Source organism: Chlamydotis macqueenii, chromosome 5 (assembly GCF_036417535.1).
Source record: "Chlamydotis macqueenii isolate bChlMac1 chromosome 5, bChlMac1.mat, whole genome shotgun sequence".
NCBI lineage: Eukaryota > Metazoa > Chordata > Aves > Otidiformes > Otididae > Chlamydotis > Chlamydotis macqueenii.
The window spans coordinates 65,583,661-65,609,002 of record NC_141560.1 but is presented as its reverse complement, the minus strand read 5'-3'; the positions used below and the strand labels follow the sequence as shown (position 1 = coordinate 65,609,002).

Below are 25,342 nucleotides of genomic sequence, written 5' to 3'. Positions count from 1 at the left end.
AGTCCCTTGAGAGTCTATCCATCTTCTGCAGTGGTATGTCTTTCAAACTAGAACATCCTTTTTCATGACATTTATTCTACCTTCCTGCGGTATCTAAAGGAGGCATTACCAGCATGGTATTTGACATGTCTGTGTTAGGGAACTAAATGCTGCTTGATAGGTTAACATAAACTGACATGGTAAGGGTATAAATCTGTTACACTGTAGCTCAAACTCTGTTCTACTGATCAACCGAACCATCTGCAAATAGAAAACCATCTAAATTACAGGCTACCTTTGGCAACTGTGTGCAGTGTCCCATTCCAGCATAATACTGAACTGCTCATACCCTGAGCAGGAAGCAAATAAGTCAGCAGGTGTGACCTTTTCAAAGAAATACAGATCCTGGGCTCACTAAAATCAAAAGGAAAGCAGGTAATGTGTTCTGTTTTACTGAACGTGCCCCAAGCCCCCAGTTCTTAAGTACTGCTGTGTTTGAGACAGGAGACGGATTGCACAGTGGAGCTGGAGGACAGTGTTGTATATGAATAGCCTAATTCTGCTTTGCAAACTTTTATATTTTTTAAAAAGTGAAGAAAAATAGCTGTAGAGTTATATAGTATGTTTCATTTGCAACTCAGCTGAGCTTCAGTATCCTAAAGAACAGGATTAATTCTATTAATCATCTTGATTTCCTTCTGCCCAATTCATTGTATAGAGTGTGTGTTAAAAACCCAAAAACTCCCAAAAGAACTTAATTTTGCACAATTTAAGTAACTGGAAATGAAAAATGAAAGGACCAAGGGGTTAGGGCAAGCATTGTGGTCTTTTCAGAGTGCATACTATGACAAAGACTTCAATTACTTGATAACGGTGTTTAAACGTGCATCATGTGTTTGCAGTTTTATCCAATGCTGTAGTGGTGCGGATTTGTCTAGGGAGGGAGTACAGGGAATAGAATGGTTGGTGGGGTTTTTTTGGTTTTTTTTTTTTGTTTTTTTTTTTCCTTCTTAAACCTTTCTTATGAAATGAAACTTGTGTTACATACTTCATAGAAAAGCATGGTCCTTCATGATATTTGAGGGCTAACCTTTCCTAAGGGACCACAAATGCCATGTTACGTGTTTCTGCATATATAATTAAAACTTTCACTTGGATGGTGAGTTTTGGAAACCTATTTTTTAATATATTCAGGTATGAGTTACAAAGAATGAAATGAAGGATTAGCTCAGAGAAGGACAGGAGAGAACTTGCTGAGTTGGTCATTGGAAAAAATATTAATAAGCTTATTCCATGAATAATGGTAAAAACAAATGGGAGTTTATTCTCAGATCCTTGCCTTTTGACTGTCTCTTATAGAATAATAATGTATTTGAAAAGTATAACTTTTTGAAATATCCATTACTTAATCAATAGGGAATATTATGTGAAATAATACTACTAAGGGAATATTATGTGAAATAATACTACTAAGAATACTATTTAAAGAGTTCAGAGTAGATTTTTTTTGGTGTTGAAGGTAAGTTACTCTTCTTAATGACAGCCTTCATTCATAATGTAGTTGAACAGGTAATGCGTACGATTTAGGATCTTGTTTTTACGCTTCAGCCAGAGGTGAACAACAAAAATACATTATTTTTCCAAGGAGATTTTTTTTCTTCTGGAGAAGATTTTTTTTGTTGTTGTTTTTTTGGGGGTGGTTTTGGAGTTTTTTAATTTATTGCTGTGGTATATTCATAACCAAATTGAGCATATATTTACATTAAGTTATTTTTATATATCAGTACAATTAGCAGAAGGACTATTAACAATAATAATGACTTATAATGTTACAAAGTTATATAATCATTACCTAATGATAGGAGAACATTTATGAGATTTCTGCACACTGTAGTTTTTTAAGCATGCTAGTCTCATCAGAGTTGTAAATCGAATCCAGCCATGAACTTCAGTTGACAGGAAAAAGACTCCATATGTCTTTCAGACGAAAAGTGATCCCACTTCCATTAGTCTCTTTTAAATAGATTGTTTGTTACCATAATAAGATGTTCCAAAGTCAACACCGACATTTTGGATTGTTCTGTGTAACTGAGCCCGGTGTAAGTGACTTTACCCGTGTGTGACTTTGCAATGGCACTGCAATTAAAAAGGTTTTTTGTTGTTTGTTTGTAAATGGCAACTTAAATAAGTTTTTAAGAAAACACTTTTCATTTTTTTCTTACATAAATATATTCACAGTGACCTAATGGAAATTGTTCAAAGTTCCTTTTGAACTCTGTTCTTTTATTTGCTGCACGCAATGACCACCATAATTTGTTCATAAATAATTGTAAGAATAGCATAAAGTGCAAAATAATACCTGAAATAGACTCCATGTAAAGACATTTGAAATTACTTTCTTTTGTCTCTGACAAAGTTATACGTTAATAATGCTTTTAAATTTTTACAAAATAGAAGTGTATCTTCCTGCTGGTTATTACCACTTTCTGGACTGTAATGTTCAGAAGGTGTGTTAAGAAAAGACAATCCTAAATTTCATTTTTCATTTCCATTAGATTAGGTCATAAATGTGAACTGTCAAAACTACTCAACAGATGTTGACATACAACTTGAAAAGTGATGAGCTGCAGAAAAAAGTTTTTCTCCATGTGCTTCACATAACGTCTTTGAGGCTCAGGTTAGAAGTTTTGCTGTACTTTGCAAAAATTAATCTTTAAATTTCTTTTAGAAAGGTCATCGTCCACATGGGAAGGAAGGTGGAATAGATTAAATGCAAGTGCTGTAAGAAGTGCAGATGTTGAATACATGATAAATGTTTAGGAGAAATAGGATGTTTTCTATAATGCAAAAAAAAATATTACATGAGAATAGAAAAATATAGTTCACTTGCCTTTTCAGTTACTATGTTCAGCATATCAAACTAGTATTTTTAATGTAATCATCTTTTGAGAACTGCGTGGGATAATCTGTACTGTCAAAATTTATTTCAAAATCAGCAGTTTGTGGAAATCTTTGTAGTAGGCTTGACTTGTGCATGCTTAGGAGATGACATGGAGAAAGAGGGTAGGAGAAATGTACTGTTTGTGTCCTTCTGTTGCTGAACAGTTTCAGTACTGAATGAGGTATGGATCCGATAATGGTATTAAAAAAAAAAAAAACACAACATTTTTTTTGCTTTCTTGTAAAACGCTTTGCTGCGCAGAACTGTATTTTTTTTTCCCCATTCATTCAGTTTCTTATGAAAACGTCTGAATTGGAGCATAATATCCTCTCAGAATAATTATATTTTCCGTTGATTGAAAATCGCATTCTGTAACAAGTACATGGTTTTGGTAGCGTGGGAATACTTTAAATCACATTGGTCCCAGAAATACCTTAACTGGTTTGTATGGAACTAACTCCTTGCTGTGTTAAGGCACGGGGGCATGCTGACTTTGAGCTTCATGGTATGTGGTTGTCTTGCTTCTGCTGTCTGAATTAATGTCATTGTACAGTGTAGAATATATATATGTACACAGGTTAATGTTTGTGAAACAAAAGTATTAACTTCATGTTTTGGAGGTGCTTATAAATTAATCTGGACAAAATGGATTAGTATAATTATTCTTTGTGGGTTAGAAAGCTAGTTTTATCATTACTATGTATTATACAACATTATTGAATGGCATTTTTTAACTGTTCATTGGTATGCATGTGGCTGTTTCAAGGAAAGGTAACTGATAAAAGCCCTCTGAACTTTATGTGTATATATCTATATATATATATAGATATAGATATCTATATATATCTCCTGTACATTAAAGAGTATTAGAAAAGAAAAGAATATTTTTCTATTCCTAAAATTTTTGTGTGGTGTATTGCTGCATGTTGCAACATGAGAAGTTTATTTTGATTAGTAGGATAGGGTTGTTTGGTTTTTTTTTGTATTTTCTGAAGACGTATTTGTTTCCCAGTTCACTTGGGCAGTTATCTTAAAATTAAGACACTTGAATATGCCCATAAAGTCCTCGTTTTCTAAGGTGTGTGGTAGTATCATATTTAAAGCATTTTGATGAAGTAAAAATGAAGTGGAATAGAAGAAATAGCTCTACAGCATACAAGTGCTGATACTTTTTTATATTATCCCAAAGAATGTCAGAATAGCTGTTAAAAAGGCCTGAATGCCATGCTTGTAACTTAATTCTTCTAAGTGTTTCGGATTTCAAAGCAACAGAGCCTTTTCTCCCATCTTCTGTCGTACTGACCAGATGTATTTTTGGGATGAAAAATACTTGCTCATACACTGAAGTTGTAACTGATCTTCTGTTGAAGTTCAGAAATTGAGTTGGAATAGGTTGAGCTGTATTTGTTCTCATCAGTTACAACTAGTAGCTGGGAGGAAGGAGACTCCAAATCAAAGCAGTTCTGAGATTAATAAGTTTGTTTCATTCAACACTCTGATTTTTCAAATGATATTTCTTCTTGCTATTAGAAATTTGTGTATGTATGTGTATTTTATGCATGCACTAACTGTATTCTCATTAATAGTCTGTGGGGATCAGAACTTACCCAGAGGTTTCCATTCATCCTCCATGCATACTAATCTTAAAATTTGTTATAATTTTAGCATGTGTAGGGGGTGGATGTGGAGTGAGCTGTGGTTTTGGGAGGGTTGCCTTCTTAAAGAAGTGTTTGCCACTACCTCCCAACAGAAGCCCATTTAGGATCTTGGGCATCCTCAGTCCAGCTTGTTGGCTGGAATAGTATTTGAAGTCTCTTTGGTGGATCACTATCCTTTTCTGTATTCTGAGTGAGTTCTGTTTTGTGTCATGGTTTGACAGAATCCCTACTTTCAGAAGCTTGGAAGGAAGTATTTTAAAGTTTGGATATATTTTTTTCCTTCCTCTTAGCATCACATTTTAGATTTGTGTGTCTGATTAATTTTCAGTCTGTTTATTGAAACTATAGGCTCAGTGAGGTTGGTATTGACAAAAGCCAGCACTGAGCATTAATTTTGAATTTTGGGCTGGTGGATTTTGAGCTTTGTGGAAGGGAAGGAAAAGACTAAGGAACTGAGAAAAAACTGCCTTTTTCTACTGTGGACCTTAAAATATGTGCCCAAATAATAGCTTATATGCTTTATTAAAGAAATATTTACTCCAGTTATTATTTTTAAATGTCTGTATTAATTCATACCTTTGCAGTGATTAGTTGTGAAAAATGTGATAATAAAAGCATAGAGCAGATCAGCTATTATTTGAGGAAAAAAAAAAAAACAAAAAAACAAATCACTGCTAGAAAAATATTGCTATAGAATTCCTCGTCACTGCTCTGTACTTCAACTCAGTTCATTCTCCTTATGTGTATATGAAATAGTTCAGTGTATTAAAACGGTAAGCTGTGGCAAATTCAAGATGTTTGAACAGGAGGTCAGATATATTTATATGTTAATACTCTTAGAATTGATGCTTGAAAAATAAAGCAGAGTGGAAAACAAGTTGTGTTGTGACAGTGAACAATTTTTGCTGTGAATAAGAAGGAAATTCAGACAACAAGTTTAGAGAACATGACTCATAGAAACACCAGGAGAATGAAGAGGCAAAAAATGTCTTGCAATGTGTTGATTATTTTGTTTATGATATTACTTTTCTCTTCCTGGGAGTTTTTTTCCACAAAGCAATCAAACAGATACAAATAAAATAAGAGTAAATACTTAGGTACCTACCAACAGTGCCTGGCAATGCAGTAATAAATTAAATATTTATTGTTAGCCTTAACAAACATCTCAGCTCAAAATATAAGCCTACTAGTAGTTTGACCTTCTTCACGCTTACAAGAAAACACTAGCACTGATTTCAAATACAGAAACTATATTATTGTGGCAAACAATTGATTGACTTGTCATCCCACTAAGAAAGATCAGTGAAAGCAAAAAGAAGCCCTATGACCTGGTCGTGATTGACTTAGAATACACTAATGGATGGTGGCTTTAGTGTCATACAAATATGTCATTGCTCTCATGATATCACAAAAAGAAATGGTTATTTTTGTTGTAATATCTAGTATAACAATATATCAAGAAAAAAAATTTTCAAGTTTGATGTCTTAATTGCATGAAGGATTCTTTCTCCATTTTATTTTTCTTTAAGCAGTAGATACCAGGAATTTTCTTTTCTTCTCATGAGCTGAAAAATTAGATAGCACAGCTTGGATGCTGGATAGTTGTTCTTCCTTTTTTTTTTTTCCAAAGTTTGTTTCAAATAAATCTATTTTCTGATTTATTTTTTTTTTTTTGTTTCAAGCCTGTGAAAACTGGAGAGTGCCATTTACTTTCAGTATAACTATGTAAGGCAAGCACTGAAAATATACTAATTTTCTAATTCTGATTCTTTCTAACTCCTGATTTTTCTTCTGGAAGATGGACCATGGAGAGTGAGGGACTGTGGGGACTGGGCCTGTGTTCTCAGCTGTGGCAGCAGGCGTCGTGAATGGATTTCCTTTCGCTACCTCCCACAGGAAAGTTACGTGATTCTAGTTTATTGTTTGTGAGGCCCATTTTTGGGTGGAAGGTCCTCCGGCAGGCATGTATCACTGTTAAAATATTTTATTAATCTATAATATTGATATGGTGCTGGTGAAGTGTGTATATTTTCCAAATTAATTTTTCTTCTGCTCGTGTTTTAAACTTTGCATTCATATTGTTTTCTATTAGCACTACTCTAGGCTTACATTTTTGCACATCAGTATGTCTTTCCAATTAGCTCGAAGGTGACTAATTAAGTAGAATTCTTTTCCCTTCCTTTGGATTACCATTGAGTAACATTTTCCTCTTAAAACTACATCTGAACCATTTTGATATATACATTGCAAATAGCAACGTTGAGTTAATTCTACATTGTTTAGAGGTCACACATTGTCATATATATAATATCAGTTTGTCTTTCCATGACTGGCCTGTCGTTCTGGTTGACTGACTTGATAGCTTGTCTTCATTATCTTCAAGTGATTCGCTCATGCTGTGTTTGACGGGCCTCATGAGCATTTAATTTGTGAGGAGGATACTCCAGCAAATGTACTCTGAAGGGTACCGCAAAATGTTCTGCTCAGTACATTATCCTGCTATACTTGAATGACTGCCACTTAAAGAGAAATTTTTTCAGACAAGAAGGGGAAAAATGCCAATATTATGATACAAGAGCATCAGAAGGGAATAATTGTACGATTGTCACTTCTGTGAGTGTATGTAAGTCTTCAGAGGAAGTGTGAAGCAGAGGGCTGGAGAAAGGAACTGCATTTTCCTAAGTAGGTTGGTTTGAGAGTAATAGTTTTTTGTTTTTAATTTTTTTTTTTAACAGCGACCTTGACATTAAGATGGTTCAGGTGATAACATTTGCTGAAGACAGAGAGGATGGTCATTATCAATAAAGGATAGGTTTTTTTTTTTAATAGAAAAAAAAGTGGATAAACAGGGCTAGGGGTTAAAGCAAAAATAGTTATGCAGTGCAAGGTTGTTTTTTGGGAGCAAAAGACTCTCAGTGTTTTAGAAGAAATTCTTGTTATCTGTTGGAAAGAGCACTGGAGAATGCCTTATGTACTAGTTAATCATGTCATAATAATGATCTTTTGATATTGTGTAAGTGTGAACAAGGTGAGACCAAGTTTGTCTAGTTTGTTACGAAAAGGTAAACAACAGAAGTCTGTCACATGATCGATGATGGGACAGTGAAAGATTGCTCATGAAGATCTGATAGCCAGGATAGAAAACTTTTTGGCATAGTGCTTCATGTAGCATATTGCAACTCAGGCTGTTTTGGATATTTAGTACGATTTACCATAGTCTTTGTGAGAATATGTCAGGGTTGCAAGAGAAAGAAAAACATTTTGTGAAAGAGCGGATCGCCATGAAGTCCTTGAAAGAATTAAGGCTAGTAACAGCGTATAAAGTTGGACATCTGAAGAAGCAAATGGCTTTCAGAACATGACAAAGTTTTTACCTTTAAAAAAGAAAGAAAGCAGGGACTAGAAATTACTGGAACTAGTGAGAAAATTTGTATTTTACATATTTTCTAAGTCATGTATTTTCAATTTGTGTGCCATGTTTGGGTTTCAATTTTGTATCAGTTCTGCAATATCATTTTCTTACACAGTAAAGGAAAAATAATTGCAAAGGTTATCGGGTATTGTGGAGTAAATTTTATTAGATGCAGAGCATAATCATAAGCAGAATTACAGATACCCTAAATCATAGAATGAGGTGCTTAAAAGGTACTTAGTAGGAGATTGCTCGTCAGTGAAAAGTCTTGTATACAAAAATGAAGAAGTTGAACTCTTTGTATTTCTATAACTGTCTTAGAGCGAGTTGTAAAATGAAGGCTATAAAGTTTTTGTTTGTTGCTATCTGTATGTCATGAAAGGGCCAAATGGTTTCTAAAACATACAGTCACAAACTGATTATAAAATTCCCAAGGGGAAATCTGGTGGGGCTTTCATAACTGAACAATGGAACGGTGAGTCACTGCAGGAGGAATTAATGTAATAATCTTTTCCGGTATTTATAGGACCAGGAGGATAAAATGTCATTTAATTTTATTTGATTAAAAACTACTAGGCAAGAGAGAAAGAGGAAGAAAAAAATGAAACATCTTTCCTTTATTTCAGGCATGAAAGATGAATGGACTATATAAAAAACATATTATGAAGCAGTATAGTTTAGTGATTAATTTCACATCTGATAAATGCTCCGAAATAGTTGTGTTACTAATAGCGTTATTTGATAACTTAAGATTATTTTTTTATATTCTAGATGCGAAATGTTACTTCTGTGTGGAACAGCTGTACGAGTTCTTGGTTGCTCATTTAGGCATGTGTCTATGCAGTTCAAAGATCATCCATGGAAAGTCTTCACCTTAAAAAGTTATGCCAAAATGTACTTGATGTAGCCGTAATTAGGTTTGCTAGGATGCCAAAAATGCTTTAGCCTATTCCATGAATGCTGGCGATGCAGTGTTTTATCCAGCACTGTGTATTCAGTTCTGCAGTCACTTCTGCATGAATCAGAGCTGTATCCTCTTTTATGTAGTGCTCCCGATTTAAAGACCATGTTACAGCTGTCTGCTGTTGCTTAAAGGTTTGGTTGGTTTGTGTTGTTTTTTCAGAAAGGACAAAATAATTTGTTGAGCATGTGTTTATTCACAGTGAATGCTTACATGAATTCTTAACTAGAGCTTTTAGATGCTGTCACAATGTTGAGAGCTTGTCGCGGTACAATGATCTTTATCCTTTCTCTTCTTCTCTCCTTTGCACTGCTAATATTAATTTTTAGTTTATTTATAAGATCTTCTGTATGGTTCATTAATATTCAGCATGTATAAGGGGTTTATCAAGCTTAAAGTTTATCAATTTAAAATTACTGAAAGCAGAGGCAGATGTGTGAGAGGAAAGGCAAGATTGTTAAGCAAAATAACAAATATAAATATTCTCTAATGAGCCACCAGATCTTCAAAAATTCGTTTGAGAGGGAGAAAAAAAAAATCCTCAGTATTAAACACTTTTTAAATAGTGAAATTGTTTGGATACATGCTTGGCCAAAAAGCCTATCTTTTCACTTTCTGCTATCCAAACTTGATGAAACCAAGGACCTTCTACATAGCATGGAAGCGTTGGTGAGAGAAAGGATCAAATCTGTGTAATGCTTTCTGGAGATCACTAAAGAAGAATTAGAAAAAGAACAGAAAGAATACAAGAAATAAGAAAATTGATAAACCCATTGGTGAAGAAAGAATATTTACCTGAACGTCGCGTTACTAGTGAGTCTAACTGAAATAAAATTATTGTTCCAAATTTTTGTTTGTTTTAAAGAAGATATAGGTAGCTACTTATCTCTAGCCCTTCCTATGCCTTCCTTGACTCTTCTTGCCAGCATTGTAGGTCTATTTTGGGGAAATGTTGAGTTTTTCAAAAACTTTAGTGCTAGCTTCCTAGCTATAGTATCTAATAAGAGCATTTCTGTTTTCTTTTTTAAAACAAAACAAAGCAACCAAGCGCAACCCAGACAGTGTTACTCATGTTGATTAAACCTGGTTTTTTTTTTCCAAGAGGAATTATGATGTAATTTAGATTGGTTTTGATTGTTTTCGGTTGCTGCAGAATAAGTGCAGTCCTAAATGACACTTGAGACCGTTGTGACTGAGTGCATTTCTGAATGGGTTAATCCCATGCAAGAAATAAAAAGGTGTTTTAAATTTTCTATTGTTCCTGCACATTTTTATAAAAGGGGTTTTCTACAGAAGTAGAAGATAAAAGTGAAAGATCTGTTTATTGCTTATGTACATTACTTCTAGTAAGGATTAAATTGAAATAACTTGAGTGGAAATCAAAGAATATCAGATATCTCTTAGAAATCGTAAGAGTAATTGAAGAGTATTTGTGTATTTTACTAGAGTTCATGTTAATTTTTGCAGTTCTAAAAGCTAAACACAGTTAAGAACTACACTTTTATATTAATTTTAAGAGAGGTAATACAAATTTTGTTATTTAGTTTAATATCCCATGCAATACAGTATTGGGTTTTTACAAGGATAGTGCAAGTAACAGTAGAGTGCAAAAAACCCGCCCATACTACATGGGCTCTCTGTCATAAGAGAGAGTCTCTGAATCTGATCAACAGTGATAGTGTGAGAGCTTGTAGAGTGAATACATGTTTTCAGTAGCTTGGCATTTTTAATATAGGCAAGTGTTTTCAAAACCTAGCGAAATTCTGGGGACAGGTTGTGTTTTAAATAATACCAGCACTTTTCTGTGTTAGTTTTGTGCTTATCAAATTGGTTTCAGTGAGTGTAATTTTGGTTTTGCTGTGGCAGAAGATAAATCAGAATTCTTAAATAGATTGTGGGAGCATTTATATAGTATGGATATTATATGATCTGTAACATAACTTTGTCTTATACATGCTGCTTAAAAAAAAATTTCTGTGTCACGTCTCTATTTCTTCATATGAAGAAATGAGCCAACTAAGTTTTTTTCCTCCGTGAACATTTACTTCCTCCATGTAAATTTTTATAGGAAAATAATGCTTCTAGAGCACAGATTTAGGAAGCATAATAATATAACACAAAAAAATTAAATCATTACAATCTAAAGATCACAAAGGATCGTATTTTTTGCTTACTTTTAGCCACAGTATTGTTTGATTATGAGTTTAATAAATATTCTATTTTATTATTATGGGATTTCCTTGAAAAAAAAGCCTTTATTTATGTTTTCTAAAAACTGGATCTGGAAAAATATTTGAGTCTTTCTTCAATGTATTATTCACTGCTTTTGCATTTCCATTTTTATCCAAAAAAGACTTTGTGGTTGAATCTTAATTCTTTAAAGGGATAAGTTACAAAATGTCCCTTCAAAGATACTTGGATTTGGAGTCTATACTTTTTGTAAATAATTCTAGTTCACATTATTTTTTATTGATTATGATTGCACTTGATAAGTGGTCCTCAAAAAATATTTCATATCTAAAAATAACTTGAGAAGGGGGGAAAAAAAACCAAACCAAAACAAATCCTGTATATTCATATAGAAAGATGTGGAGAATCTGTTCTTCTAGTTTAGCTTGCGTGGAGTCTGATTTCCTCCCAATCAACACAGGTTGCTTAAATCAACTGAGAGGAAATTGTTACTGGGAATTCAGAGATGCAGAAACTAGAGATGATGTTGTTCAGTCGCATTTCTAGTTTGATTTAAATACACTGTCATAAAACAATAAGAAAAAATGGTCTCTTTCTAAATGCCACTATTTTTTTTTCCCCTAGAGGACAGAATTATAAATACATTCTTAGTAATTTGAAAAGGAGATATTTCCTAAGTGGAATTGCAGTCATACAACCTCTGTGTTGCTAAGTGAAGGGCCAGTTATTTCTGTCAACAAAACAGTTCTTGACATTTAAGCAGTTACGTACCAGTGTTGTCAGGCCAAAGGAGCAAAGCACCTGGGGCAGCTTCTAGAAACAGTACTGCTGTTTTACAGATAAAAAAAGACTTAAACCAGCATCAAGTTCTGGCAAATTTTCTTGTGTTTCTCCTGTTAGTGGAATCATATAGCCCAACCTGCCTTGGTTCAAGGTGGTTGACTGTGTCCCAAGGTAGTTTCTTGTGAAAGTTGCAGGAGCAAAGCGTCCGGGTCAACCTGTTGGTTGAATGGACTCCGGCTACAGAAACCTCTCTACAGTGAGCCAACAGAAGCTGCAGAGGGTCATCAGGGAGAGCACCGTTCACCTTTCCAGAGTCTTAACTCTCTGCTTATCTTTCTGCTTCTTCCTTCTTTCTTATGTTGGGACTTGCTGCACACCAGTCATTTGGTCTCCCTTCTTTGCTGGCAAACCATTTGCTAGAGACCTTCTCCTCCATGATGTGGCTGGAAGCTAACCAGCATTTTGAAGTCATGTTATCTGTGTGAAATTTCATGACCCTGTCACCCTCTTCGAGTATGAGATAAAAAAAATCTTTTTTGTTTGTTTTTTGCGACGTTTTTGGTGGCAGAAATGTGAAATTTCCATTTATTTTCAGGAACTTTGAGTTCTGAGAGACTTGTTTAGGAATTTCGACGCTCAATTTTACTTGCTGAATCTGTGCCTGTGTATGTTTTAGAGAGCATTCGAAGTTCCTTGAATACATGCTCAGTTTTAATCCAGAAGACTGGAGAGGTTGACTGTGTTTGCCTTGTATTACTGAAAATCTTCCAGTTTTAGTTTGTGTATCCAAAAAAAATAAACATGGAATCTGCATGGGGTGTAAGTATTCCTCAGAAGCAAGGAAATATACGTTGTTTATCAAAAGGTGTAAGTCAAGCCCACAGAGTATATCACATCAGCAATTAAAATATGATTGGTATTAAGGCTGGTGTTCCTATGCTGTTCTGCATCTAATTAACACCTGTAATGATGGTAGAGAAAATGGAACAGGATTTGGCTTCAGCATATCTTAGTAACCTAAATACGTGGCTTTGTCCTTGCACAGTGAACCTGAAACCAATGGGACCGTGTCTTGAAAAGTTAGATTCTTCTGTGCTAGTTAGGTTACTCCCAATCAGGATATATATGTGCCTGTGCTGCCATCACACTTTGATCTGTGGTATAAAACTATGATAGTGTCACTTCTTAAATTGGTACACAAATCCATCAGCCTTCCTTTTAAACACATTCTTGCAAAGCAGCTGGTGCTGGTTACTTCCTATAGTCGCACGTCCTATATATCTTTGTATGCCTCAAGTTGAGCAAGTCCAAGCAAGGCAATCCAACAAGTGGCTTTCCTCCAAGCTCACATTCTAAAGAAATGGGAAGAGTATGGAGTTGCAGTTGGTTGTACCAAATTATTGTCGTTTGTTCTGGAATGGTTGGCAGTGGGGAGGTCAGAATTAAAAAGATTACTCTGACCTGATTGCAATTCTGCACAAAATACAGAAATATTTCCAAAATGGCTTTGTGACTATACTGAATGGTGTGTTTTCTCCAGCATATGAGAGAGAATGAGGAAAGAAGCTTTAAACCAACAATTGTTTTATCACCTTTCTATTCTAAGGTAATGATGTCGTCTTTTTTACTCAACAGCGTTTCCTTGATATGACATTTGGAGCCGGAGGTCATACTACAGCTCTTCTAGAGAAAACCAGCGACATTACAATATATGCACTGGACAGGGACCCCACGGCCTACAAAATAGCTCAGCAGCTTTCAGAATCGTACCCGTAAGTTCTCTTCTCCTGTCTTAAATGCAATCGAGATAAGGGTGATCCTGTGGTATTATACATGCAATTTAATAGGCTTTTATAGTTTTAAGAGATAGCTTTTAATGGCTTATTTTATAATAGCATTATATGCTATATATACTCATTAAAGAGGAGACCTAATTAAATTTATGTCTATTTGCATGCAGGTTCTTCAGAGGTTTTTGGAGTTAAATGCATGTCAGTCAATTTTGAGTATGTTTCAAGTAGCCAATTTTATATTTAAAATTGATTTAAAAAAAAAAAAACTCTGGTTTCTTTGAGATTATTCTGATGGCAGAATTGTACAAAAACACACATCATGAGTATTTCACAGAAAAAGGGTGGAAAAGTATCCTTTAAAATTAAATAATGAGGTAATTTAAATCTGGCTTATGAGTTTTTTGATTTTTAAAAAACAAAAAGTTGTAATTCAGTATTAAATTTGCTAAATACTTTGCCACTAGCTTCAGAAACTACTAAACAAGTTACGCTACTGTTTCTGTGTAAACTCTTTAACAAGAAAATTGAAGCATAAGCTAAATAGTGTGCTGAATTTGCTAAATGAACAATTGCTAAATGCGAATTTTTAGGTTTTTTAGTTATACAAAGTTCTTGTTCCTTTATTTTCTGCAAGAAACAGCCCAGTGAGAGCATGAGTACATTCATGCAAAAGTGTGAAATATCTAGAGTGGGATATGAGCTTTTCAGAAAATGCTGCTGTTTAAATTTGACCAAGTAGTAAAAATATATAGATAAAAGAAATAATATGAAATAATTAATACTTAGGAAGTTTAGGGCAAGTAGGAAGGAGGGGGCACTTACTGCCATGTTGAAAACCTCAGAGTATTTATTTCAAAAGAGCTTTTACACGAGGAAGAGAAAATCTTGCCAATAAAAAGAAAACTGGAAGAGGCTGGTAAGCAAACACCTGGATGTTCAGTCATGTTTCCCCACATAAAAACGAGTTCTAAGACAGTGATGGCATTCAAGCACTGCAGAAGGTATTCCTCACCTTTTCTAAAAGAAAAGGCTAAACTTTGCATTTCTTTCTTCAAATGCCATTGTCAGAGACCCAGTGGGAAAAATGCATGCATGTGACAAGAAAGCATGGCTCGGTTTCTAGTCATCCTGCTCTGTAAGATCACTTAAATATATTTCTCTACGTTTTCAGTTCTTTGTGGGCTGAAGTGGCATGCAGTGTATACTTACAAATTTGTGGAATTCCTCTCTCAACTGTTATTTCTCCAGAGAATGCTCCCTTTGACAGAATAGTGTGGAGAATATTGGCAAGGAAAGTCTATTTTCTTTTAAATGAAGCCTGCAAAGACATTCCACCAGATGTCACTGGAGTTGTAAAGTCTTCTGTTCTTTCTGCCATAGAGAAAAATAGGTATAGTCCAACTTAAAGCTAATCTTACAGATAATAAAAGTTTTCAGAAACATTCAAACAACACAAGACAGTGCTGAAGAGTCCTCTGACTCAATATATGTTTATCCATAAAATATCCTATGCAAACCTGGCTGTGAAGGAAGTTTATTTTCAAGATAGATGAAGCAATTTTACAGGTGTTGGATGTTGTTCTGCCAATGATTGACATTGCTAATTCTCTGCTTGCTTATGTTTGTGAAAAGTTGAGCTTTAATCAATATAATAGTACAGCTGATGTAACTTACTATGGCTTTATAAACAACGGAGGTCTCCTAGTTCCTATTTTTGTTTATAAAATCATATAAAATTGGTTACTTGAACTCCAGACATGGTGTTGTCTACCTTTACAGATGCAAGTTATCATTAGAATGAAGTGGATTCTTAAATAACATAGTGTTAAGTTGTTAGAGGAAAGTCTTAATCACTGAAAGATGATTGCGTGCCACTTCAATATATATTGGAAGATACAGAGCAATACTCTTATTTGTTTTGGTATTTTCCTGCATCTCTCATCTTTCTTATTGGAAAGAACAGGTGGATCCTTTTTCAGAAGGTAAACATATCTTTCCTGATAGTTTATGTTGAAAATTAAGGTAGAAGAATGCTCATATATGATATATGTGCTCATTATTAGACTGCTTTCCCTGGGAAGTCATTTGCATAAACCACTGTTAAATTAAAAGGGGGAAGGAAAAGGTATATAACTTATAAATAACAAGTAAAGCTAGGGTTTGTTTACAAATCAGTTGTAAGTAGGAAGGATTTATCTATGTTATGAGATATGAAGCTTTCATAAATAGAATTTTTTCTTTCAGTATTCATTAAAAGATCGTAAATCTAATATAAGATTTTATTGTCTATTTTCTGCACTGTGTTAGAAATAGATCTTTTAGCATAATTTTATCAGTTTAATTTAAATCTATGTTGGCATCAAAAGCTCAGGGAATTCGTATAGTTGAAGTCTTTATCTGGTCAGATCTACTGTCAGATAAAATAGTTCCTTCTGGTTCACCAGGCAGCCGCAGAAATAGTTGTGCTGTCACAAAAATGGCAATGGCAGCAGGCAGTTGCAAGCTGAGAGAACTGTGCTTCCCTTTCGTAAGAAGCACAGCCGTAGATGTAACTGACTGAAGAACTTCAGCACAGAAGTATAAACTTCCCCATTTTTTTTTCCTATTCTAGGGTATTTTTTTCACCTCTTCTGTTGAACATTGCTGTTTTGGGAGAGGTTATTTGACTTGCTGAACTGCTTCACTTCCTTTGGAGGTGGACAGCACAAGGAGGGGAAAAAGCTGTTATGCAACCATAACTAGTAAAATCTGATTCCCACAGTGTCTGAAATTGTGAATGCAATGGGCAAGTTGAAAGTCGTACATCAGCTGAATTTTTTCTTGCCATTCTGTTTCTAGTTAAAACAGAATATTGTACCTGTTTAATCAATTAATTTGGGATGTTAGTAAGTTCCAGCATATCAACTACCTGATGGATCTTGTCTTGCAGTAGTCCATCCTACCATAAAAATCTTCAATTAGAAAAATTCTAATTGCTATTACTTGTTCTGCTTAGGTAACATTAATTTTAGTAAAATCATATATTTCCAACTATTACTCGCTATGGGGCTTCATTTTTTAAGCTTCCTGTATCTTATGTCACTGAGTTACAAGACTATTAAAGCTCAAGTTGCAAAAATACACCCAAAGATATGGTTTGAAGAGGAGATAAGTACGGCTAAATTAAGGGATTTTTTTTTATATATTCAGAACTAATAAACGAAGTCGTCCTTGTACTTAGCCGAAAGACAACTAGAGTAATAAGTCACTGAATGAGAACACTGAGGAAAAATCCATTTGATGTTTATATTTTAAATGTGTCTCTTTGCTTCTCAGTAGTGGTTTTTGTTGGAACTAACATCTGAAGAAGGTAGAGTTCCAACTGCAATTTTCACATTCATTTATTAGCCTCTCTGTTTATTATTTTTATTTTCTAAAATATGTAGTGCTGCTTTAATAAGGAGAAAATGGGTCAGGGCTTGTTAGATATTCAGTGTGTGGGTGGGAATCCTTTGACGTGCTTTCTGGGGAAGCCTCTGACTTGGGAATTGCTGCGAGAATCCAGGAGAACAAGATAAAATTCAGTCAGCAGCAATATATATTACAAGTAAACCCTTTCACGCCCACTGAAAGGGAGAGGTTAGAGAGGTGGCTGGAATCTGGCAATTAACCAATATTATTGCAAGCTTTTAAGGATGAGAAACCTACGCAAAGCCTACGCAGAGGAGACAATATGTTCTTTGTAATTCTCTGAGCAGAATAAGAAATTGTGCCCCAGAACTACAGATAAGTAGTATAAAATTCCTCATACAATTTAACTACCATTTTATTGTAGTTCTAAAGTAATTTTAAGCTGCGCTGATGCTTCTGGGTTTTGCTTTCACGGTTACACTAAGTTTACAGAAAAAGTGGGGTAGAACTCCATCAGCTGTGCGATGTAGTGTGACAAGTGGTGTTCCCCAGGGCCCGGTATTGGGGCCAGTTCTGTTCAATATCTTTATCAATGATCTGGATGAGAGGATTGAGTGCACCCTCAGTAAGTCTGCAGACGACACCAAGTTCAGCTGCAGGGTAGAAAGGCTCTACAGAGGGATCCGTATAGGCTGGATCAGTGGACAAAGGGGAATTTTGAGAGATCCAACAAGTCTCAGTGCCAGGTCCTGCACTGGGGTCACAACCACCTCATGCAACGCTACAGACTTGGGGAAGAGCAATTAGAAAGCTGCCCGGCAGAAAAAGACGCAGCAGTATTGGTGAACCACTGGCTGAACGTGAGCCAGCAGTGTGGGAGGTGGCCAACAAGGCCAAGAGCATCCTGGCTTGTATCAGAAATACTGTGACCAGCACAACCAGGGAGGTGATTGTCCCTCTCTGGTTGGCACTGGTGAGGCTGCACCTCGAATATTGTGTTCAGTTTTGGGCCTCTCACTACAAGAAAGGCATTGAGGTGCTGGAGTGTGTCCGAAGAAGAGCAACAAAATGGTGAAGGGTCTAAAGAACAAGTCTTATGAGGAGTGGCTGAGGGAACTGGGATTGTTTATACTGGAGAAAAGGAGGCTGAGGACAGACCTTATCACTGTCTACAACTACCTGAGAGGAGGTCGTAGTGAGGTGCGATAGGATGAGAGGAAGTGGCCTCAAGTTGTGCCAGGGGAGGTTTAGACTGGATATTGGGAAAAATTTGTTCACCAAAATAGCTATCAAGCGTTATGACAGGCTGCCCGGGGAAGTAGTGGAGTCACCATCCCTGGAGATATTTAAAAGATGTGTAGATGTGGCACCTAGGGATGTGGTTCAGTGGTGGAGTTGTTGGCAGTGCTAGGTTTATGATTGAACTCAAAGATCTTTTCCAACCTAAATGATTTGAGTGTCAGTCTTCTCTTACGTAGCATAATTACAGATGTTTCATTACCAACATTTGATTGAAAGGGAAATTTCTTCACAGAGAAAGTAAGTCTGTCTTTTTCTATAGTTGAAGCAACTCTTTAGCTAGTGTGTCCTCAGTCCTTTTCCTTGTAAGCTTTGCAAAGACAATATCTCTTCATTTTGGGGTACACAATACCCAGTAGTAATTGATGCTGAAAAAGAAAAGTAGGGAACTCTTCTTTTCTTGATAGTTTTTATATTTAAAAAAATCAACTCATTGTTCTGGTTTTGTTAGTGAGGGGGGGCCTAAGGTGGCAGCTTCTCTAGGAAACTGCTAGAAGTCGCTCCCCTTTGTTCAGGGGACTCGGCCGGGCCTAGGGCGGACCTGCTGCTGGCCAAGGCCGAGCCAATTGGTAGCAGAATGTCCCGTGATAAAGCCTCTGCGATAACGTATTTAGGTAGGGGAAAACAGGAAAAAGAGGAGGAGAAGATGTGAAGCAGCTGAGCGGGGGGCAGAGAGGGGGAGGTGCGAGCCTCATGGGCCTTGCAGGCCTCACCCTCTGGCCTCCCGCCGGGCAGCCGACTGGGCCCAACTCGGCCCGGCCTGGCTGCAAGAAGTGGAGAGGAGATGAGAAGTGAATAAGATGTAAAAAGGATCCTGAGAGGCGTCTGCCAGCCTGTTGTGAGGAACGGCTGCAGAAGCCAAGGTCAGTGAAGAAGGAGGGGGAGGAGTAATGCGGCTCCTGGCCAAGATTCCTCTGCAACTCGTGGTGAAGACCATGGTGGAGCGGGTTGTCCCCCTGCAGCCCATGGAGGTCCACAGAGGGGCAGAGATCCACCTGCAGCCCGTGGAGGACCCCACGCCAGAGCAGGTGGAGGCCTGAAGGAGGCTGTGGCCCGTGGAGGGCCCGCGGGCACAGCTGTTCTAGAGGGACTGCACCCCGTGGAAGAGATGACCCACGCCGGAGCAGTTCCACGAAGGACTGTGGCCCGTGGGAGGGACCCCACGCTGGAGCAGAGGAGGAATGCGAGGAGTTCTTCCCCCAACAATGATACAGCGGTGTAAAACAACGCGTGATGAACTGACCGTGACCCCCATTCCCTTTTCCCCTCCCCCGTGCCGCTCGGGAGGGGAAGGTAGCATAGATAATGTTAAGCTTGGGAAGAGGGAGGGGTGGGGGGAGGTTATCTTGTTCCCTGTCTCATTCTCCTGCTAATTTTAGAAATAAATGAATAGTTTTCCCCAAGTCGAGTCTGTTTTGCCCGTGACGGTAACTTTAAGGATTTTTCCCCGTCCTTATCTCAAACCTTGAGCCGTTTTTCTTATATCATCTGCCCCTGTTCTCTCGGAGGGTGGGGGGAGTGAGAGAGAGACTGCGTAGTCTGGTCCCGATCGGGGCTGAACTACGACACTCGTGAAAAAAATTCTTACAACCATTTCCCTAAAAAGCACATAGTACAATGATCAGTCATTTTTTTAAAAACTGTTCTTTGCCATATATGTGCGTGTTTCTATATTTTACGGTTATGTGGTGGGTTAACCTTGGCTGGATGCCAGGTGCCCACCAAGCTGCTCTATCACTCTCCTGCTCAACTGGACAGGGGAGAGAAAATAGAATTAAAGGCTCATGAGTTGAGATGAGGACAGGGAGAGATCACTCACCAATTACTGTCGTGGGCAAAACAGACACAATTCGGGGAAATGAATTTAGTTTATTGCCAGTCAAATCAGAGTAGGGTAATGAGAAATAAAACTGAATCTTAAAACACCTTCCCCTCACCCCTCCCTTCTTCCTGGGCTCAACTTCACTCCTGAATTCTCTGTCTTTCCCCTGAATGGTGCAGGGGGATGAGGAATGGGGGTTGTGGTCAGTGCATCACACATTCTCTGTCCTCCTTCCTCACACTCTTCCCTTGTTCCAGTGTGGGGTCACTCCCACAGGAGACAGTTCTCCACAAACTTCCAATGTGAGTCCTTTCCATGGGCTACAGTTCTCAATGTACTGCTCCAGTGTGGGTCTCTTCCACGAGGTGCAGTCCTTCAGAAACAGGCTGCTCCAGCATGGGTCTCCCATGGAGTCACAAGTCCTGCCAGCAAGCCTGTTCCAGTGTGGGCTCCTCTCTCCACAGGGCCATAGGTCTTGAGGAGCTTGCTGTGATGTAGGCTTCCCAACAAGGTCACGGCTTCATTCAGGGCACATCCGCTTGCTCTGGTGTGGGGTCCTCCACAGGCTGCCGGTGGATCTCTGCTCCACCGTGAACCTCAGTGGTCTGCAGGGGCACAGCCTGCCTCACCATGGTCTTCAGAGACTGCAGGGGAATCTCGGCTATGGTGCCTGGAGCACCTCTTCCCACTCCTTCACTGACCTTGGGGTCTGCAGACATCTTTTGTTCACATATTCTCACTCCCCTATTCTGGCTACTGCTGTGCAGCAGTTTTTCCCCCTTTTTAAATATGTTATCCGTAGGCACGACCAGCGTTACTGATTGACTCTGCCTTGGAGAGCGCTGGGCCCGTCTTGGAGCCAGCTGGTGTTGACTCTGTCGGACATGGGGGAAGCTTCTGGCATCTTCTCACAGAAGCCACCCCTGTAGCCTCAACTCTACTAAAACCTTGCCACGCAAACCCAATACAGCTCAACATCAAACTCTTATATAACCGATGGCGTTAACTAGCTGAACTAAACATTACTGGATTGTTTTCTTAATTGGCTTAACATTCCTGTGGCAATACTCTGAATTGTAATTGCAGTCGTATGCTCACAGTTACCAATAATACATCTCTGCCAAGGAATTGTGAAAGACAAGTTTATTGTTTTCATTAGGGATTTTAGATCAGGGAGCTGAAACGCAGTGACTAACGTGCAGCGCTATGCTAGGACCAGTTCATTCATATTTTGTGGGGTATTTCCTGGCTAAATCAAGAGATAATGGGAACAAATGCTGATGCCTCTTCATCAAGACCATATTCGTAATTAGTCTTTTAACAGAATAATTTGTTATTTGCTCTGAATATGAATAGTTTGTAAAACTTCTAACAATTTATACCTGTATTTATATACTAAAACAATTTTCTATGCATGTACATAAACATTGAGCAACTGCAGGTGCCTGCATGCCCACAGCACTCTTCCCAGAGTTACCCTCTTGTTATGTATTTTAGTGGGGAGATAACAGCAAAAAGTTGGGAAAACCAAATTGTAGTGTAAAGATGCATAGTAGAAACAATGTAATTTACAATGTGAAAATATAGTTTAATATATTTACTTTTGAAAAAATCTGTTAAATGTGATTTTGTAGTGCAATGTGGAGCTTTCTATCACACTGTGCAGCACGGATGGTTAAGCAAGGAGGCAGGACTGGTTAATCCTCAGCCACAGCCATTTACACATTGTTGACCGACTGAGAAAAGTTCATTTGAGACACTCCTATAACTAAGATAGAAACCAAAATTATTTTTATGTTTAATAAGCTATTTTTACAATTAGTCATAGAGATCAGTAGTGAGTAATTGTTTCAAACAGGAACATCCCATGTAATTCCTAGTATCCTGTGAGTATCAAAAGTGTTCTTGATGCTTTCTATGGACAGGAGACGTTACCGACCTCAAGAGTGTGCATAATATATTCTTGCTTAAGGAAAAAAACTACAGATTGAAGTTGGTCACTGAGCAGCGCAATATTTTCCGTGTAGTGTATAAGTCTTTTTATCTTTCTCTTTTGTGCTTTATTGATGTTTTCCTGTATAGGATGTTTGAAAAACAGAAGTTTTAATGAGATTGTCACCTATGGAAAGTAATGCAGGGCACAATCTAGAGAATATGTCTAGTCAATCTCTGTTTCTTTTTATATAAGCAGAATGCATTTGTTTAGCTTAAACAGAGCATATTTCATGTGGAAATAGTCATAGATATATGAACATCTCCTCATCATCCTTAAAATTAGCATAATTGAAGACCGAGTAGGCAAACAAACTCCTTGGAAAAGGATATGGAAGAGAAATGATGCACAAATCCAAGTGTTTCTTTAAAACAATATGTAGCTCAGTATTAGATGTAAGTTTCAGGAGATGTAGCTAGGAGAAAGCCATGAAGATGGTAACAAAAAAGATGACAAATCTGAGTATACTGGTTGAGCAGACAGCTGGTTTTCATGTGTCAACCTGAAGCTTGAGAAGATTGAATGAGCTGGATAGAATTTGTCTAAATATCTTGAGATTTCCCCCTGCAATTTCAGTAGTATCTGTGTGATAGTTGAAAGTGTAGTTCTCCACAGTCTTTAAGATATAAAAATCCTGGTTTACTTTTTTTATGAGGGGAAAGAAAGCCGAAGGGAAAGCAAGTTGTCAGTTATCTGAAGTAAGGGAAAATTGTTTCTAGAATAGGGAAGTTACCCAGCAGGCTGTACGAAGCATACCTTTGCACAGTGGTGTTTTACTGTGGCTCTTGGGTCAGATTCAGCTCCTAGCATGTTTATTCTTTTCCTCAGAGGTAGATGTGAAAAAGCTCATACACCACACCTTACAGAGTAGGCATTTGTGTGAAAGTGTGAGTGGCCATCACACCCATATACATGGGAAAGGCTGAATGGGATCCTAAACTGAGAATTTTTCTCAGTACCAGTATTGCCTATGCTGTGGGTCTTAGAACTGGTATTTAGTTCCGATGGTGGGAGTTGTTAATTGGATGTGCATGGGAAGCCAGAAAGCAGCTCTTACCTGCATTGCGTAGTCAGTATGGGGAGGAAAAATTGCACTTTACGCTGACTAAAGCAGGTCAATAAGTACATTTGGAAGGCTAGGGCAGAGCTTTTTATGCTTAAGGTATAGAATGTTAAGATGAACTGAGGAATGTAGTGTCAACATCTCGTATCTCTCCATCACAGAGTTATTTTAGCACTGTATTATACCAGTATTTTAACACTCAATGACAAGGAAAAGCTCTCCATCTGCTGAATTTAAACACTATATATTTATCAAAATCATTTCAGAGCTCTAATTTTTTCTGCCTCAGTTGCAACAAAATACTGTTCAGACCTGACTCTTACTTAACTTGCGAGATGTCTGGCTCACGCACTGAGGTGGGATGGCTACAGGCCATTTCCAACATTAGTAGCTGAGATTAGATTTCATATACTAGTTACATAAAAGAGAAGTCCTTATATGCACTCTTACATCTTAAAGGAGAAGGTGTCTGTTAAGAGGCATAGCTATACCTCTGTATATACAATGGCACTAGTTTCAGCGCATGTGGTTGAGATTCCCACTAAAGCTTTTACGTAGCAATAGAAACATTTGTAGAATGATTAAATGGTAATCAGTCTATCAAGACTCATTCTACTTACAAGATTCTATTAATATTTTAATGCTATATATTTTTTCTTTTGTTTTGGCAAAATTATCTTGAGAGAAGCTGCATCATTATATTGTTTTGGTAGGAGAATCTTAGAAGAGGTGTTAGCCAATTTGGAGGTCTGAAGGAAGGTTTGCAAGCATTAGGTTTAAAACTATGAACTGTTTTATTTCCATGTTTTTTCTGTTACTGTCATTGAGTCATTTCACATTTCAATAGAAAGTGAAAATTAGAGTTTTGTGAATAATTGATGTTTATCAATTTGGATGGTGGTTTTGGGTTAGGCAATTTCTCCCACAGTATCAAAATGATTCCCATTGGAAGGGATCTTAAGATGTCATGTTGTCCAGCCTCATGCTTCAGGCAGGTTCAACAGGAACAAATTCTGACTGCAGATTGTAACCTAATCTGAATCGTTGGCCTTGAATTTTTCAAAGGCACGCCAGGATTCTGAAATAGATTCACTTTCTGATCTTTCTGTGCTATAGTGCTGTAGCATTAAATGGTAAATTTGTGTAGCACCATTCTCTAGCAAGCAGTAGTGAGTATCCTAAGGTGGCCCTTGGAGTCATATCCAGTGTGACAGTGTTTTATACTGGTTTATATTATTTACGATATTTAGATAAAATTGAGAGAAATGCGTCATGTTGTCATCTCTTTCAAAGTTCCTGCAGAGTGGTTCCTCATCCAAAGCGTACAGCAAGTGATTGTTCTTCTGTGAGTTATTCCTGCTTCCCTTTATTCCTTTTCATACACACTATTCTAGATATTGCTAGGTCAGGGCAGTCAGTGTGACCATCTACACGTGTATCTCAATCATCTTAGACGTCTTGAGACAACAGAAGTATAGACCAAGCAGCTTAATTGCTTTCCAGCCTGAGAAGCGGCAGCTTTTAGACCACAGAATAGCCATCAAGAAAATAAACATTCTGTTGAATGTTGGTTTTCTTCCATCACAGTTTTTCATCAGTGTTTCTAGGAATACTATAAAATGATGACTGTTACAGAATGAGAGGATCTCTGTTTCTTAAGTTGATGAAGAGGGATAAGAAGCTTCTGAAATAATTTAAAACAAACAAACAGAAAACCCCTCTAGCTATTGGTTAAGGACATGGAGCTGAATGTAGGTGATTTGAATTTCTTTTCAGTACAAATGTCCAGATCCTGAGTTTATTTTTAAGGATGCTGTATACACCTGCTAGCTCAATTTCATATGGACTGCAATGCCAGCTGTTACTTTAACCAGCAGTAGTGTCAGACATGTCCATTGTATATATTTAAAAATACATTTAAATAATATATTTAAAAATTCATCTATATCAGTGTAGAATAAAAATACTCAGAACATCTTTAAAGTTTAATGTTATAGCTCTTACATGCGGAGTGTTTCTGAGGACAGTTCTGTGAAGCTTAATTTGGGTTGTAGGGTT

At 37.2% G+C, this 25,342-nt stretch overlaps 1 protein-coding gene across 1 annotated transcript in view; it reads left to right on the top strand.

Moving 5' to 3' along the window:
• METTL15 (methyltransferase 15, mitochondrial 12S rRNA N4-cytidine) overlaps positions 1 to 25,342 on the top strand; it is a 101,228-nt gene that overhangs the window by 27,476 nt on the left and 48,410 nt on the right. Inside the window, exon 3 of the mRNA XM_086749404.1 lies at positions 13,560 to 13,696. Coding sequence (XP_086605530.1) covers positions 13,560 to 13,696 — 137 coding nt within the window. The remainder of the gene's footprint in view (positions 1 to 13,559; positions 13,697 to 25,342) is intronic.